Raw genomic sequence first — 16,558 nt, 5'->3', positions numbered from 1 at the left:
TACTGGTATCGGGTTTATCGAGATGACGTCATAATTCCTAATATAATTATATAATAATAATTATCGTGCATCCCTAATTATAAACCCTATGGGAAACTAAATAAAGCCACGAAAACTGGACTACCAGGTCCTCCAGGCTAAACATAAAGACACCTGCAAAAATATGGCCTACAGCTCAAAATGGCAAAGAGGTATTCTAAGGAGAGTGTCTCCCGGCGTTAGGACAGGCGAGACATCCTTCTCCTCCAGCTTCTCTTTATATATACACGGCTGAGTGGAATTTGGAACACCTGGGCAGAGGCGGAACCAGGGGCAGACCAGGTGCACCTGCAGCAGGGAGACAGAAAAAAAACAAGGAGGGGAGCACGTAACACATGTCTACAGACATCCACTCGAAGTCAACAATTTTTCTGAAGAATGTGCTGACATGGGGGTTTAAATTGCCATGCCTCTTTTTGGCTTTCGAGCCCGTCTCAGGGTTAATGCCCAGGAAGCACCTGAAAACAATAAGCCAAGACAACCATTTCAATTTTACATAGATTTATATGTTGCATCGTTTATTTTAAGGCACATGCAGCGGTGCCCCTTTCAATTTAAGTAAAACCTGCACCAAAGAAAGAAATTAGTATTTAAAGCCAAGCAAGAGCGATGAAAGCAAGAAAATCACTTAATTTGTTGTGTTATCACAGAGGATGGTCTGAATACAGTATTTTACTGTGAAATAATACAGTAAAACCTGCACCAAAAGAAATAAATTAGTATTTAAAGCCAAGCAAGAGCGATGAAAGCAAGAAAATCACTTAATTTGTTGTGTTATCACAGAGGATGGTCTGAATACAGTATTTTACTGTGAAATAATACAGTAACATGTTGTGAAATCCTGGTAATCATTGATCCTGTACATTCACAGTAATTAACTGTGCCTGTATTGATTTCACTGTGAAATTCAAAATTACAGTATTATATTGTGAACATTACAGGTAAAGACTGTAAAGTGGTAAAACAGTAATTTATTGTAAAATATTACAACTAAATATTGTGAAATCATGATAATATTTTACAGTGCAGGAGACAGAGCAGAAGACATAAATGAGGTAGGAACTAGTGGTGTGATGATTTGCAGTCCATACTTCAGTGCAGGTTGCTCCCCAGCTGATTCAGGCTGATCAACAGCATCAAAGATGTCTACAGCTGTCACTGTTTGGCCCTTTCAGGTTCCTGATCACTGGAGCATATAAAACATTTTTGTAAGAAGAGCTGCAGAGGAGCAGAGGATGTAAACCAGTCAAGAGCCAGGTTTTGCGCACAAGTGTACTGTTGGTCACAAATGCAACACTGTATTGTCCTCACAGCAGTCCATCTCACTGTCACTTCCCTATTCTCATTTGAAAAGCTAATACAGCTCGATAGAGGAGGGGGGGAGACAGGTGGAGATGGATGGCGAGGGTCAAGCTGCACTCACAAAAGACACTTGGGCAGAGAGGGGAATAACTAGCACAATGTTTCCCCCTGATGGATTAAAAAAGCATGTTAATCTGAACGCCATGACTAGTCAACATTTACACGATGTAAAGCCTAAAGCAGTTCCTTTGTAAATGAATCAAAAACAAAGTGCTCCTTGCTGTTCATCCTTTTCATTTTCATTTTAAACAAGTCTCTAACGGATACATAAATATTTTTTAACTAACTAAATTACTTTTTAACGACAATGGAAAAAGCATTCACCACAGATTTAGTACATATTGAAGTAGCTGCAAAAGATTCCAGTTACAGGCTGCCACAAGTGAGCAGACTGATCTTCAATTTTGATTTAGACCACACCACTTAAAAGATAAATTACATCATCAGGTGTCAAGAACACTAAAGCTTTTATGTTGTGTTGATGAATCTTAATGCATGAAAATACCACTGTTTTGTAATATGTAGCACTTCATGTTATATAAATGTATTTCACTGTATTATTACTGTGAGGTCATACATTGAAGTAAATTGTGTTTCTGTGCACATCATTTGAGATTAAGAAAAAAACAGAATCCAATACCTTTTATGTGCACACCCCGTGCACACCACACACTTGGCCACATTTCTTTCTTGGTGTTTTGCTGACATCTGGTGGACACAATTGAAAAGTTTTGACTAAACTGAGTCAAGGTCCAGACATAAACTATATGGGTCCAAAAAGTAATTTGTAAAAAAATATTAAATAACCATTGAATTCAGATATGAATTTATAACATCTAAGAAATCTCCTAATTAAAATACATGCTGAACTGATTTTGGCTTAAAGTTGATCTCAATACTTGTTTTAGGTAACATAAAAATGAATGAATGATATTTCATATGTGATACGTTATGTGAATAATGTATTACATTGAATCAGATACATAATTGGTTGAATATAGTTAATGTCAGTTTTCAAGTTATTGTATTTAATTAATGTGCTCTTCGTGTACAAAATATGATTAACCTTTGTACCAATACCTAATATAACGGATATGCTGCTTCAATGACACATTTCCCACTTATATTGATAACTTATGAACGGAAGTGAACAGATGAATGACACATGACTATTTGCACTATTTGCACTTTCATGAAATGACGTAACCCTACCAAACACACTGAGCAACAGGATGCAGAATGAGTCACAGGAATCATTTAGGGGTGATGGTCCATGACTGAGGATTTCAGATTGACCAATTAAGTATCACCTGATTTCATAAAATACACTTTTATTTGAATAATTTCTTCTGAGAGATTTAGCTAACATTTTAGGCCAATCATAACTTGGGTCATATATTGTGATTTATACTTTACTGTAGTCCACGTTAAGAAAAAGTATGGAAATATCACAAAAACCTGAAGTATGTTATGGCTATCTCTGTTTTGAAATCTGTTTGCCCATGTTGAACTCCCCCCTGGTATTTCTCTCCTCAGGTCACAGGGAAGCTTGGGAATGAATGCTAAACATAGATCTGAGCGTGACACATGAGGATTTCCCTGACAGCTGAGAAACTTCCTGCAGGTCAGCTGGTGTGTGTTATGGCAACCAAGATGCAAACTTCATGGCACCATGCTCAAACGTCACATGTGAAAGTGTGTCATTCTTACTCATTTTAGAATGATCAATAATAAGAGCACTGAAGCAGCTATTGCCATATAACCTGAATATTAATCTAAAGATAAATATACATTTACCAAAAACTGGAGATAAGTCCTCTATATACATAATGACAGTACAAGTAAGTAAGTAAATTATTGCAGGAATTAACGTTTTTTTAATGCAAGGCCATTGTGTGGAGTTTGACACTTTGGCGCCACCCAGTGATAGTCTGCATATAAAACAGACAGCAATACAAATTTAGTAATGTAACTACACCATTTTTCCCTGAGGTTGGGTCTTTGGCAAGTTAAGCTCTTATTAATAATAATTAGAAACAAACTGAATATCCGTGGTACGACGGAGTATTAGGGCCACACTTAGAACAAAATAATTTCGATTTCGAGAATAAAGTCGTAATAATACGAGAATAAAGTCATAGTTACGAGAATAAAGTCGTAATAATACGAGAATAAAGTCATAGTTACGAGAATAAAGTCGTAATATTACGAGAATAAAGTCGTAATGTTACGAGAATAAAGTCATAATTACGAGATTAAAGTCGTAGTTTCATAAGTGACTTGAGAAGGAGACAACAGCAACGTCCTGCAATAAAATGAGGAATGTGCAGCATCTTGTGAAGCAGTACTTTAGTTTAGGTTTCTCAAATAACAAGATACTTTATCTTTTGGCACATCAGTATCAGATTATCATAAGTATTAGAACTTTGAAATGGTTGTGTAAGAAACAATGTCTATTATTTCGAAGAAAGAACCAAACGGACTTGGAGGAGATTGTCTCCTTTCTGCAGGAGGAAATGACTGGTTCTGGCCGACTACAAGGCTATCGTTGGTTACATCTACGAGCTGTTCAAAGGGGATTTGTTGTTTCACAAGAAACGATGAGACTTGTAATCAAGGCTTTGAATCCAGAAGGAGTCGAACTTGTACCTTGTAGTGGAATCGGAATGAGCTCCCCATTGAAATCAGGACAGCAGATAGCTTACACATCTTCCGGCGCAGACTGAAAACTCATCTCTTTCGACTCCACTTCGAGCGATAGAATTACTAACAAAGAATTGCTAACAAAGCACTTATATACTAATAAAGGACTGGCTTATCTAAAGCCAGTTGAGTATCACTTGAAATGTTTTGGCTCTATGAAACCTGATGTTCTTATATGATTCTGTTTTCTTCAAGTTTGTATCTTCTTGGTCAAATGCACTTATTGTAAGTCGCTTTGGATAAAAGCGTCAGCTAAATGCAATGTAGTCGGCCAAAACCAGCCATTTCCTCCTGCAGAAAGGAGACAATCTCCTCCAAGTCCGCTTCTCAAGTCACTTATGACTTTAATCTCGTAATTATTACTTTATTCTCGTAACATTACGACTTTATTCTCGTAACATTACGACTTTATTCTCATAATTATGACTTTATTCTCGTAATGTTACGACTTTATTCTCGTACTATTACGACTTTATTCTCGAAATCTCTGTTTTTTCTCTCTAAGTGTGGCCCTAATACTCCGTCGTACCGTGGGCCTACCCTAAACTAATTATAAAAAATATGTGTCCAGTTTGTCCAATGTAATTATACTATTCCACAATGATTTAAACTCCATTCAGAAGCAGCTGATGGATTGATTGAAACGTGTATTAACAGCTTGTATATTGGGTACAGTACAGTACAGCTCAAAACATACAATTGTTAAGGGGATGCAGACCAGAGAAAGACTTTCGTCTTGTTTACATCAGGGTCCCCCATTTCCAATTCATCATATTAGCTAACGTTCAGAACAATAGTGATATATATATATATATATACAGTATATATTTATAATATATCTGGATTCACTGGGTCACATGGATTGAAAGCTATTTAAAATATATATATATATGATCTTCTATTAAAAACATAATTAATAAGGAGGCAATACAAACTAACTGTAAAATATTTAAAAATATATACTTTTGAAATAACACAGTTGTTTTAATTGTCTTTGTTCTGCTTTTCTATGTAGCTGTGTACCACTCACTGTTGTTAAAGGGTTTGTATGTAAACAATGAATTATGTTTTGTTCATTACTGAATAAAGAATACACATTTAAAAAATACTCCAGACAGGGTTTCCGTTCTCTCAGCCATTACAGCAGGGGTTTCAACTGTATATAAAGAAGTGTTTGGCCTTATTTACAATATTTCCACATTTCTTCAGCATCTGCATCTAACTTAATGGTAAAGGTAAGTGACTCTTTAACTTTTTCAGATTCATTTAGCAAGTGTTAAGTGTGTTTCAAACTGTTTGGTAATTAAACAGCGCCACCTAACGCCGCAGTGTCCTCGGTGCTATCATTTAGCGAGCTAACATTTATTTACCATTAATGCAGTTTGACTGTATAAGAAGCTAACATTATGTTATATGACAATCATGTTTCTTGCCACCAAATTATGTTTATTTAATTAAAGTTAAAAAAAAATTGCTATAATAAATAATACTGCTGTTAAAACTATATGTTTATTCAGATGAATTGAATAAGTGTTAAATGTAGTTAAGTGAGATAGTTTTAACTGTCAGCGCCAGCTAACATGTAGTAACCTAGGTTCTAGCTTAGTTAGCTAACAATAATCTACGATACTTTGACTCGTATAGAAGATACATCAATGATATGATAATCATAACATGTGTATCACTAAAGCCACTAAATGATATAGGTGTCGACATTAGACAGACAACATTTTTTTAAAACTTTATTTATTTAAACTTTAACCAGAGATACATTTCTCCCATGCTAACGTGTATAGTTATTTGTTAGCCCTCTTTCTATGTGGCGGTTTATCCCTGTTGTTAACGGTTTTGTAAGTAAACAATGCATGATGTTATGGTTATATTATGTTGATGGGAGAAAAATATAATTAAATTAAATACTCGACGGCGTTTTCGTTCTCTCGTCCTCAAAAACAGGGGTGTAAACTTAATATTTATAATTTTTAAGTCCTAGTTTCATTACTTACCATGTTCTTCAGTATCTGCATACAATGTGTTGGTAAAGGGAAGTGACTCTAGAAATCCAGCTTCGCAGTAGCCTGCTATATGATTATTCACATTAATTTAGCAAGTGTTCAGGTTCAATGTGGTAAAGTGAGATTTTTAAACAGTGTTTTGGTTATTAAACAGCGCCACCTAACGTCTTACTGTCCTACGGGCTATCGTGTAGTTAGCTAACATGTGTCCATGTTGATGTCGCTTGATTCAGATAAGCTACATGTAACGTTGAAGTTTATAATAAACCTCAAATGTGTATTGACAAACGCCACCAAATTATTTAAGTAGCCTATCTTCGACACTAGACTGACAAAATATATGTCTTATGTTGTTGAGTGAATTACTCCTAAGCTAAAAATCCTGCTTGTAGAACTGTTTAATGAACTATGTTATATGTAGCAGAGTAATTAAGAAGCTAATGTTAAATGATATGACAATCATAGGTGTAGTTAAGTGAGATGGTCAACTTATTTTACATTTTTAATAAAGAGGCTCTACCTAAGGTTTACCAAGTATGAATACAGTGATTTATTTGAATAAAGGAATCCCTACTGCAGGAATTCAAAACATAATAATGCTTTACATCCGTTTCTCCTATTAGTAGTGTTAGCAACAGGTGTTTATATTCAAACGTCTGGGCCCATAGCACTGCTGGCAAAAGCAACATTCTAATCACACATCGCTAGTGAAGCATAGGGTTCTCATGGAGAGCTATCAAGGTTCAAGGTTCTTTATTTGTCATCCACACATCTATTGAAAAAGAGAGAAAAGGGAAGTCATAAAGCTGTTCAGGTATTAAGATGTGTTGTGATTAAAAAAGAAAGTCAATTAAAACTTAAGCTACCCTTATTATTTGTTTATTTTAAAGTTGAGAACATTTTAAAATGCAAATGTTTTGAAAGTTTCCTGTTATGAATTGTGCTATTTAATGCAGTTAATTTACTTGAAATGATCAAATAAACAGTGTAAACCTCACTTTATGCGAAACAATACCAAGGACATGAGCTTGGAGTCCTGCTTGACTGTTAAAGCAAATCATGCACCTTTGTGTAGTGATTTTTCTACATTTCTACCCACAGGTACATGTCTGAAATGACCTGTCTTATTTACCCCCTACAGTCAGGCTAGATCTGCACCGAAGGCTAACTACTTTGACTATGTTTTTGGTAGGTCTCTGAGGAGTCCCGGAGGAAGGAGATACAATGAAGGATAAGGAGGGGCATTTCGGCTGCTCCTTGCAGGAGCTGCGCTCCCTCATGGAGCTAAGAGGAGAAGAATCCTGTGCAATGATCAAGGAACAGTATGGAGATGTCAACGGACTGTGTTCCCTGCTGAGAACATCACCTGTCAATGGTACATATGATGAGGAACGCTGCTTCTGTGTTAGGTTGGTGTCTCTGGTTACTGCCAGATGTTGCATCACACCAAGTTTCAAATACGGACAAATCCTTGAAATGAACAGAAGACAACCTTATATATGTATGTTCTTATAATATTAGACACGTTTGCCAATAATACAGCCCAACAGATTTGGAATCTATGGACATTTTGACCCCCCCCCCCCCCCCTGCATTTTGAAACGCATATTGTTAGCGAAGCATTACGGCAAATTATACAAGTCTCTTAAGATAGAGATTCCAGAAGGTTTCTAAAACAAAAATAATATATTCAATAAACTGAGTGGGTAGGACATGAGTCTGATATGGTCTTTGTGTCTCCTGCTGCAGGTTTGGATGGAACAGTAGAGGACATCAACAGAAGGCAAAAGGAGTATGGACAAAACATCCTCCCTCCTCAAAAGGCAAAAACCTTTCTGCAGTTGGTGTGGAAAGCCCTGAATGATGTCACACTCATCATCCTCCAAGTGGCAGCCATCATTTCTCTAGCACTTTCCTTCTACAGTCCACCCAGTGCTGACAGACAGCGTGAGTTTAGATTTTGCTTTAAAAAAATCAAATGAACCTGTGTGTAGACACCTCACAGCTTATTTTCAGGTACAAAAAATAGCTGTTTTAATGATATTAAAGTTTAATGCTACACATTGTAAGTGGGGTGGCAGCTTTGAGAGACAGATGGGTACGTCTAAGGTCACTCTTCCTCAGGCCTTTTACTCTTTTACTTTTAGCTTGATTTTCATTGCATATTTAAATTGTACCTGTTTTAATATCATCATCATTTAAGTTTTTTTTATTAAAACATTAGATATATTCACTCCTTTTCTATGACATGTATAAGATGTAGGTCAGCACTGTTTGAGCGGTTAAATAAGCAAGGTCAAATAACTTAACGTTGACACACGTTGTCTCGGTTCAGACTGCGGCGAAGCGGCCGGCGGCGTGGTGGAGGACAGTGAGGCGGAGGCTGGATGGATCGAAGGTGCAGCCATCCTCCTGTCTGTGGTCTGCGTCGTCCTGGTGACAGCCTTCAACGACTGGAGTAAGGAGAAGCAGTTCCGCGGGCTCCAGAGCCGCATCGATCAGGAGCAGAAGTTCACCGTGGTCCGGGCAGGGCACGTGATCCAGATCCTCGTGTCAGAGATTGTCGTCGGAGACATCGCACAAGTCAAATATGGTAAGAGGAAAAAGTGGATCAGCTAAAACACAGCTCACCGTTGATTGAAAGTGATGAAGACTGCCAAAATAACTGCTTGCAATATAGCTATTTGGAAATGCTTTACGATTTCAGTTTTGACAGGGTTGCACTTGCAATTTTGTATTTGTCATGACATCTAGCTCTTGCTCCTTTTGAATTGGACTATTTATCAGATATGGGAGAATTCTCAAACGAAACACCACAGTCTAATTACGAGGTCTTGCATTATAATTGTAAGTCATTTTAGACATAAGCATCTTGAAAAAGTGAATGTAGCATAATGACATTGAGGTGTCCTAGGAAAACTACTATTGAAAATCTTCAATTTGTTTAGTAACGCTCTCAGTTCAATGTAACAATGACTCTGGCTCTCAGAGAAGAACACAGGTCTAATGTCTTCTTTTGTAGACGGAATAATCGTGTCTGAAAGTTGTTTCAATACAATCATTTTATTGTTGTTATCCTCCAGTCCTCATGTGACAGATACAATGTTGTGATGAGGACCTGATGAGGGTGAGCTGTTGTTACAGTGTACCTGTTGGTTGTTTTTCCAGGTGACCTCCTGCCTACTGACGGCGTCCTGATCCAGGGCAACGATATGAAAATTGATGAGAGCTCTCTGACCGGGGAGTCGGATCATGTGAAGAAGAGTGTCGACAACGACCCCATGTTGCTGTCAGGTGCGCCACCCTTCTCCATTCACATGAAAACACATCAGGAAAAAGGACCATGAACGATAAACAACATGCATATTATTTCAATTCAATTTATTTGATTTAAATACCACCCAATAATCGTGATCTCAGTAAGGTCCAGAATAATCCAAAAGCCCTACCGTCTGAAGCTTCCATCATGATCAACTCCTGTCTCTCCCCCTCAGGTACCCATGTGATGGAGGGCTCTGGCAAGATGTTGGTCACTGCTGTTGGAGTGAACTCTCAGACTGGAATCATCTTCGCGCTGCTTGCTGCTGGTGAGGAAGATGACAGTGATGATGCTGGTGAGGAAGATGGCAAACAAAAGAAAGAGCAGGTGGACATCAAAGGTAAGTTCAGAACACAAAGTAATTTGATTATTCTAGAGACTGCTTACCATGAATCATTATAACTTTAGTGCTTCATTCAAGTAGTTGAAGTTTGATTTAGTCATAACAATACAGATTTCAGTCTCTTAGACTACATCGACCAACATCAGCTGCTATGCTGGGTTAAACCTGGCTTCATAGACTCGACTTGTGTTATTGCCTTCCTATCCTCTGTAGGACAAAACGATGATGACGTTGCGATGGACATGCGGCCGCTCAACGAGGATGGACAACCAGAAAAGAAGAAAAATCTATCAACGAAGACCAAGTCAGTCCTCCAGTTGAAGCTGAACAAACTGACCATGCAGATCGGCAAAGCCGGTACTGATTATATTAAATCATATCATTGTTTGGCCTTCTATTACAGTTTGTAACCTTAATAACTTAACTACATGATTGGCTGTGCACATAACACACACACACACACACGCACACACACACACACACACACACACACACACATGTATTTGTCTCTCCTTTTGTCTAATAATACAAATCACAACTGTCAAAAAACTACCATACAAATCATGATTTCACCATCATGAGTTCCAGTGTGTGGTGAAACAATGACCTCCCACTCTCATACAAGGGTGGTCCTCTTCCCTTTTGAAAATCAATGTAGACACTCCATTGATAACTCATCGTCATCTCATGAGAAAAACTGGGTTTTAGTCTCAGTTTACTCTCAGTTTGGTCTCTGCATGAAAACACTTTTCACTGCTCATTAAGGAACTAAAATGTATTTTCATCTGTGTCTTCAGGACTGCTCATGTCGTCTCTCACCGTCCTCATCCTCATCACTCGCTTCCTGATCGATACCTTCTGGGTGCAGGGTGTTCCCTGGTCCAGCGACTGTATGCCCATCTACGTGCAGTTCTTGGTCAAGTTCTTGATCATCGGTGTGACGGTGCTGGTGGTGGCTGTGCCTGAAGGTCTCCCTCTGGCAGTCACCATCTCCCTGGCCTATTCAGTCAAGGTCTGTTAGTACACAACATTACACAGCCTGTCACTCCCACACTGAACATGTACAGTCAACAGCATTAGGTTAAGGACAACATTTGCTACATTCCATGTTGGTGTTAAGCGTACAAAACGCTGCGGCGAGGCTGCTTACAGGAACCCGCAAGTTTGACCACATCACACCAGTTCTGGCTTCGCTCCACTGGCTTCCTGTTCATTTTAGAGTCCATTTTAAGATTTTATTGTTTGTTTTTAAATCTCTTAATGTGCTGGCCCCAGAGTACATCTCCGACCTCTTACATGTGTACACCCCCTCAAGGGCTTTGAGGTCGGCTGATCAGCTGCTGCTGATAGTCCCAAAAACAAAGAAAAAGACCAGGGGAGACCGAGCGTTCTCATCGGTAGCCCCCAGGCTCTGGAACGACCTGCCCCCTCATGTAAAATTGTCGCCCACTCTTGAAGCTTTCAAGTCCCGCCTAAAGACCCACCTCTTTTCCCTCGCTTACCAGTCAGTCTGAGCTATGTCTTACCTATTTGTATGCTTTTACTGTCTGTCCATAGCCTTTATGTGCCTTGTATTTATTCTTATGTGTGCTTTTTTATCTATTCGTGTAATATTATATTTTATTATAATGTTATGTTCATTGTGAAGCACTTTGGCAAACCCTCTGTTTTTAAACTGTGCTATATAAATAAAGTGGATTGGATTGGATAAGCCTTTCAAAACTGTCCACTGCCAGACAATCCTGTCTGAAACACTGTCCATTCTGTAAATGTTTGTAGTCAATTCAGAATAAAGCACTTCAAATCGGGTAACTCTGAATTCCCCATTTGTCAGAAAATGATGAGGGACAACAACTTGGTTCGCCACCTGGACGCCTGTGAGACGATGGGCAACGCCACAGCCATCTGCTCCGACAAGACAGGCACGCTGACGATGAACCGCATGACGGTCGTGCAGGTTTTCATTACAGGGCACTATTACAAAGGGTTGCCGAGGTTGAAAGACATCCCAGCATCGGCCATGGATCTGCTCACCACGGGCATAGGGGTCAACTGCGCGTACACCTCCAAGATACTGGTGAGATTTAAAAAATACCTGTCCATTCAGGAAGCTCAAGGAAGTGTTTCCCACTGGTGGTCCCGTTATTTTGCTACTTTTCATCATTTTCTGGCTTCTGGTTATGGACAGCTTGCCATGGTTTACTAATTACTAAAGAAGCCACATTTGTCATTACAGATCTCCAAATTGTCATATATTTGATCTAAGGCCCTGGAAAACATTGAGCACTTCTTATCTCATTTGTTGTTGTGTGTTGCCAATGCTATTGGATTGATGTCATGTGCTGCTGCATTTGATTCACACACCCTTTAAAGAACCTGATTTGTAATGAAATACATTTAACTTTTGCTGTGATTTGGCACCCTCTCTGCTGCTGTGTCCTGCAGGCTCCAGAGAAGGATGGTGGGCTCCCTAGCCAGATAGGAAACAAGACTGAGTGTGCCTTATTGGGATTCTCCCTCAAGCTGGACCGACACTACCAGGCCATCCGCGAAAAAATACCAGAAGAGAGTCTCTTCAAGGTCTACACCTTCAACTCGGAGAGGAAGTCTATGAGCACCGTGCTATATAACCCTGATGGCAGCTACCGAATGTTCAGCAAGGGGGCCTCTGAGATCCTGCTCTTGAAGTAGGTTTGCTGCTACTGCTCACACAACTCTGGCTCAGTTATATGATGATTACATGACTCTTTCCTGTTGTTCCAGGTGTTGTATGATCCTGGCATCCAGCGGCGAGGCCATTCCCTTCAGAACTCAGAAACGAAAAGAAATTATGAAGCAGGTGATCGAGCCGATGGCGTCTCAGGGCCTCAGGACCATCTGCCTAGCTTACAAAGATTTCCCAGCCGCTGACGGAGAGCCCAACTGGGAAGACGAGGGAGACATCCTCAGCAACCTCACCTGCATCGCTGTGGTCGGCATTGAAGACCCTGTACGACCTGAGGTACGTCATTCGGTCTTTACAAAGGGACACATGGAGGCAACCAGTCAATAACAGTAGAAATACACAGTATGTCAGCACTTTGTGAAGGTTTTCAACTAGTGGAATTATGAAATGTGTCTCTTTTAAGCGTGTTAGAGAGAGAAAATAATTCAGATAACTATCTGTGCTGATATTTAGAGGAGCTCTAGAGGTAAACGGAAGACATTCGTTTGAAGGAGAGAAGTTTTGGGAACACTTTATGACAATGAGTGTATCAACAGAATCTTTGAGCACCTTTTCTTATTGTTCCTTCTGTTGTCCTCATCAGGTACCAGAAGCTATCAGAAAGTGCCAGCAGGCCGGGATCACTGTCCGCATGGTAACCGGGGACAACATCAGTACTGCCCGGGCCATAGCCTGCAAATGTGGCATCCTGAACACTGGAGAGGACTTCCTGTGTATGGACGGCAAGGAGTTCAACCGACTGATCCGCAACAGTCAGGGAGAGGTCAGACAAAGATAGACTGAATCACAGACATCAGTGTATGATCTCAATCCATCATGACCCCTCACAGTTCTTTGTAGTTCCAACAACTTCACATTTTAGCACTTCTGGCACTATACACATTGTGAAAGGTACATTTTAGATTGTTGTCCTTTTTAAATGTCCTGTCCCTGATATGTTCTACAACCACTTTAATTCTCTTTTTAACCCTTGTAGGCACACTAACAACAGTTTTAGGGGAAACTAGCCTAATTTCAGTCTGCTACACTGATTTAAATGTATGTTACTCAACTAACACTTCATGTTTATCTCGTTTTGGTTTTTGTGCAGATTGAGCAGGGGCTCATCGACAACATTTGGCCGAATCTGAGAGTCCTTGCCAGATCGTCTCCGACCGACAAATACAATCTGGTCAAAGGTGAGCCACACTAAACGAGGTCAAGGAGAGTCGTAGGGGTCACATAGACGGGGATTGGGACAAGTATGGCAATGTAATAAAAACATCAAAATCAATGGCAAGCAAACCTTTAATGTATGCATATACTGTATACAAATTCAGAGGAAACCCTGAACCCTACATTTAAGAAATAGATCAAACATGCTGAAAGGAGGGGCTCAAAACAACAGAGAACAACAGTGTTCTAGCTGTTTTCAAAGACCATCAGAATTTTGCCCTTAAGTGTGTCTAAGCCGCTTGTGCTCATCATTACTCAGGTATCATCGACAGCACTGTGCTGGAGAAGAGGCAGGTTGTCGCGGTAACTGGAGATGGAACAAATGACGGCCCTGCCCTCAAGAAAGCGGATGTTGGCTTTGCCATGGTAACTATTGGCGCTAATGTCATCAGACTGATTCTTATTGCAAACTTTGTACAATTATTACTGTAACAAATTACTATTGATTTGAGAAACGGAAAATATAAAATGATTGATTCTGCATCATTTATGTTTTTCTACTATCAACCGTTTTAGGCTATTCCTCTAAGAAAACAAATATTGATGACTTCATGATCCACCTGCGATGCAACACCAGTCCTGGTCTAAACCTAGGCTCAGAGTCAGTTCTGGTGTAAGCTTTGCGTTGACTAACCACCATGCTGTGTTGTGCAGGGCATTGCAGGGACGGACGTGGCGAAGGAGGCGTCTGACATCATCCTGACAGACGATAACTTCAGCAGCATCGTGCAGGCAGTGAAGTGGGGCAGGAATGTTTACGACAGCATCTCCAAGTTCCTGCAGTTCCAGCTCACAGTCAATGTTGTCGCCGTCATCGTGGCCTTCACCGGGGCCTGTATCACCCAGGTGACAGCCTCCTGACACCTCTGCTGGACAGAATTACTTTAAATATTCACCCACACACTCACCCTGTTGCTAAAAAAGGCTGCCGAGCTACCATAAGGTGCTGGGTGGGCCACTGGGAACAATTTCATGGTTCAGTCTCTTTTTCAAAGCCTCAAAGACGGTGTAGACGAGTGAACTACACTGGCTTCAAACAGGAACATGTTCATTGGGAATCTCTTTTTCTTCTTTTAAACATGACAGATAACATTAAATGCATGGCATGCTAAAGAGAATCGTCAAACACAAAATGAGGAAGTATTCATGGTCCAAAGATGTGGGTCTCTGTTTTCTTAATTCAACTTTATCAAACTGTGTGTTTTAAATTGAAGCGTGACAGTTCTGGATATCAATGTAGACTGAGCGACTCAGAATGTGTGTGTGTGTGTGTGTGTGTGTGTGTGTGTGTGTGTGTGTGTGTGTGTGTGTGTGTGTGTGTGTGTGTGTGTGTGTGTGTGTGTGTGTGTGTGTGTGTGTGTGTGTGTGTTGCCAGGACTCTCCTCTGAAAGCTGTGCAGATGCTGTGGGTGAACCTCATAATGGACACCTTTGCTTCACTGGCTCTGGCCACCGAGCAGCCAACCGACGCGCTGCTGCTCAGGAAACCCTACGGCCGCGACAAGCCCCTCATTTCTCACACCATGATGAAGAACATTGTCGGACACGCCATCTACCAGCTGGCCGTAATCTTCACCCTGATCTACCATGGTCAGTGAACGCAGCAAACCTTAGTGGTCTAAAACAGGCTCACTTAAAACCTCCTAATAAGAAACATTTGATAGCCTTATTACAACTGACTTACTAATTAATGATGAATTACTTTGACCCTCCCTTTCACAGGTGAGATTTTGCTCAACATTGCCAGTGGCAGAAACGCCCCCCTCCACGCCCCGCCCTCTGTACACTACACCATAGTGTTCAACACGTTTGTACTCATGCAAATCTTCAATGAGATCAACGCAAGGAAGATCCATGGAGAGAAAAACGTGTTCGAGGGGATTTTCAAAAACACCATCTTCTGCGTCATCCTCCTGGGAACCCTCCTCGCCCAGGTAACCTGGGAGGGCTATCGTCACACCTGGTCTGGTTCACAGTGAGGAGTAATGAAAGATTCGCTGGATGATGCTGTGTCTCCCTTCCTCCTGTAGATCCTCATTGTGCAGGTTGGGGGCTCACCCTTCAGCTGTGTGGCTCTGAACTGGCAGCAGTGGCTGATCTGTGCCTGTCTGGGTCTCGGCAGCCTGCTGTGGGGACAGGTGAGACAGGGATGACATGCAATTAAACATTGACCTGGTCCTTTCTGCAGCTGATCATCATTAGACAGTAAAAACAGTCTACAAACATGTTCAGCTCATATAGATAGTGTTGCCGATGTGTCTTATTGTTGTGTATTTTTACCCCGTCTCTCAGGTGGTGTCCAGCATCCCAAGCTGCGGCTGCCCGAAGGTTATAAAGCCTGCGACTCGTGCAGAAAAGTGACCGTACTGAGAAGAGGAGCCAGGGGCCTGTGGAAGAACCACACATGCTGCCTGGCCTGGTCCCTTACAATTAAGTGGTGCTGCCCTCATTGTATTTGTATTATTAGTTTTAGTTATTATTATAGGTTCCTTTCTTATTATATATAAGATAGATTTGTTCACCTTTAACGAAGAGGTTATCTTGTAGGTTTGTTGCAGCGTTTTTATTCAGTTGTTTGTCAGCAGGATTTTGAGAATATCTTAATTTTGTGTTTTCTGTCAAGCCCTCGCTTCATATTTCTTTATTTTTGAATGATCTAAATAAAGTAATCTCTGAAAATGCTCATGAAGTCTACAATCTGAACCATGTTGGTGACATAAGGATGTTCTAAATACTACATGTGTTGACAATGAATGCACATTATAAGAGGGGATTGTAAATAAAAGGACTACATTTCAAATATACAGTCGTATCACCTCTAGGTGCAAACAGAGTTGC

The 16,558-nt window shown here is 40.3% G+C and overlaps 1 protein-coding gene across 1 annotated transcript; it reads left to right on the top strand.

Moving 5' to 3' along the window:
- Nucleotides 1–7,339: 7,339 nt before the first annotated feature.
- Nucleotides 7,340–16,338, top strand: LOC117558354 (plasma membrane calcium-transporting ATPase 1-like). Its single transcript, XM_034234486.1, has 18 exons — nucleotides 7,340–7,494; nucleotides 7,869–8,066; nucleotides 8,455–8,712; nucleotides 9,288–9,413; nucleotides 9,614–9,778; nucleotides 9,995–10,138; nucleotides 10,579–10,793; nucleotides 11,616–11,858; nucleotides 12,227–12,468; nucleotides 12,545–12,782; nucleotides 13,090–13,269; nucleotides 13,597–13,684; nucleotides 13,981–14,087; nucleotides 14,376–14,567; nucleotides 15,097–15,310; nucleotides 15,443–15,654; nucleotides 15,751–15,858; nucleotides 16,013–16,338. The coding sequence occupies exons 1-18, from the start codon at nucleotides 7,344–7,346 to the stop codon at nucleotides 16,079–16,081; spliced, it is 3,150 nt and encodes a 1,049-aa protein (XP_034090377.1). The 5' UTR covers nucleotides 7,340–7,343; the 3' UTR covers nucleotides 16,082–16,338.
- The last annotated feature ends 220 nt before the right edge of the window (nucleotides 16,339–16,558 follow it).

This window comes from Gymnodraco acuticeps, unplaced genomic scaffold, assembly GCF_902827175.1.
Source record: "Gymnodraco acuticeps unplaced genomic scaffold, fGymAcu1.1, whole genome shotgun sequence".
NCBI classification, from domain to species: Eukaryota; Metazoa; Chordata; class Actinopteri; order Perciformes; family Bathydraconidae; genus Gymnodraco; species Gymnodraco acuticeps.
This window is presented reverse-complemented; position numbering and strand designations above follow the sequence as displayed.

What these genes read in the sequence shown, in the direction of transcription:
- LOC117558354 (XM_034234486.1), top strand. Translation starts at nt 7,344, where the DNA reads ATGAAGGATAAGGAGGGGCATTTCGGCTGCTCCTTGCAGGAGCTGCGC. An exon ending in AGAGCAGGTGGACATCAAAG is followed by an intron (nt 9,779 to 9,994) that starts GTAAGTTCAGAA and finishes TATCCTCTGTAG; the next exon opens with GACAAAACGATGATGACGTT. An exon ending in TCCGCAACAGTCAGGGAGAG is followed by an intron (nt 13,270 to 13,596) that starts GTCAGACAAAGA and finishes GTTTTTGTGCAG; the next exon opens with ATTGAGCAGGGGCTCATCGA.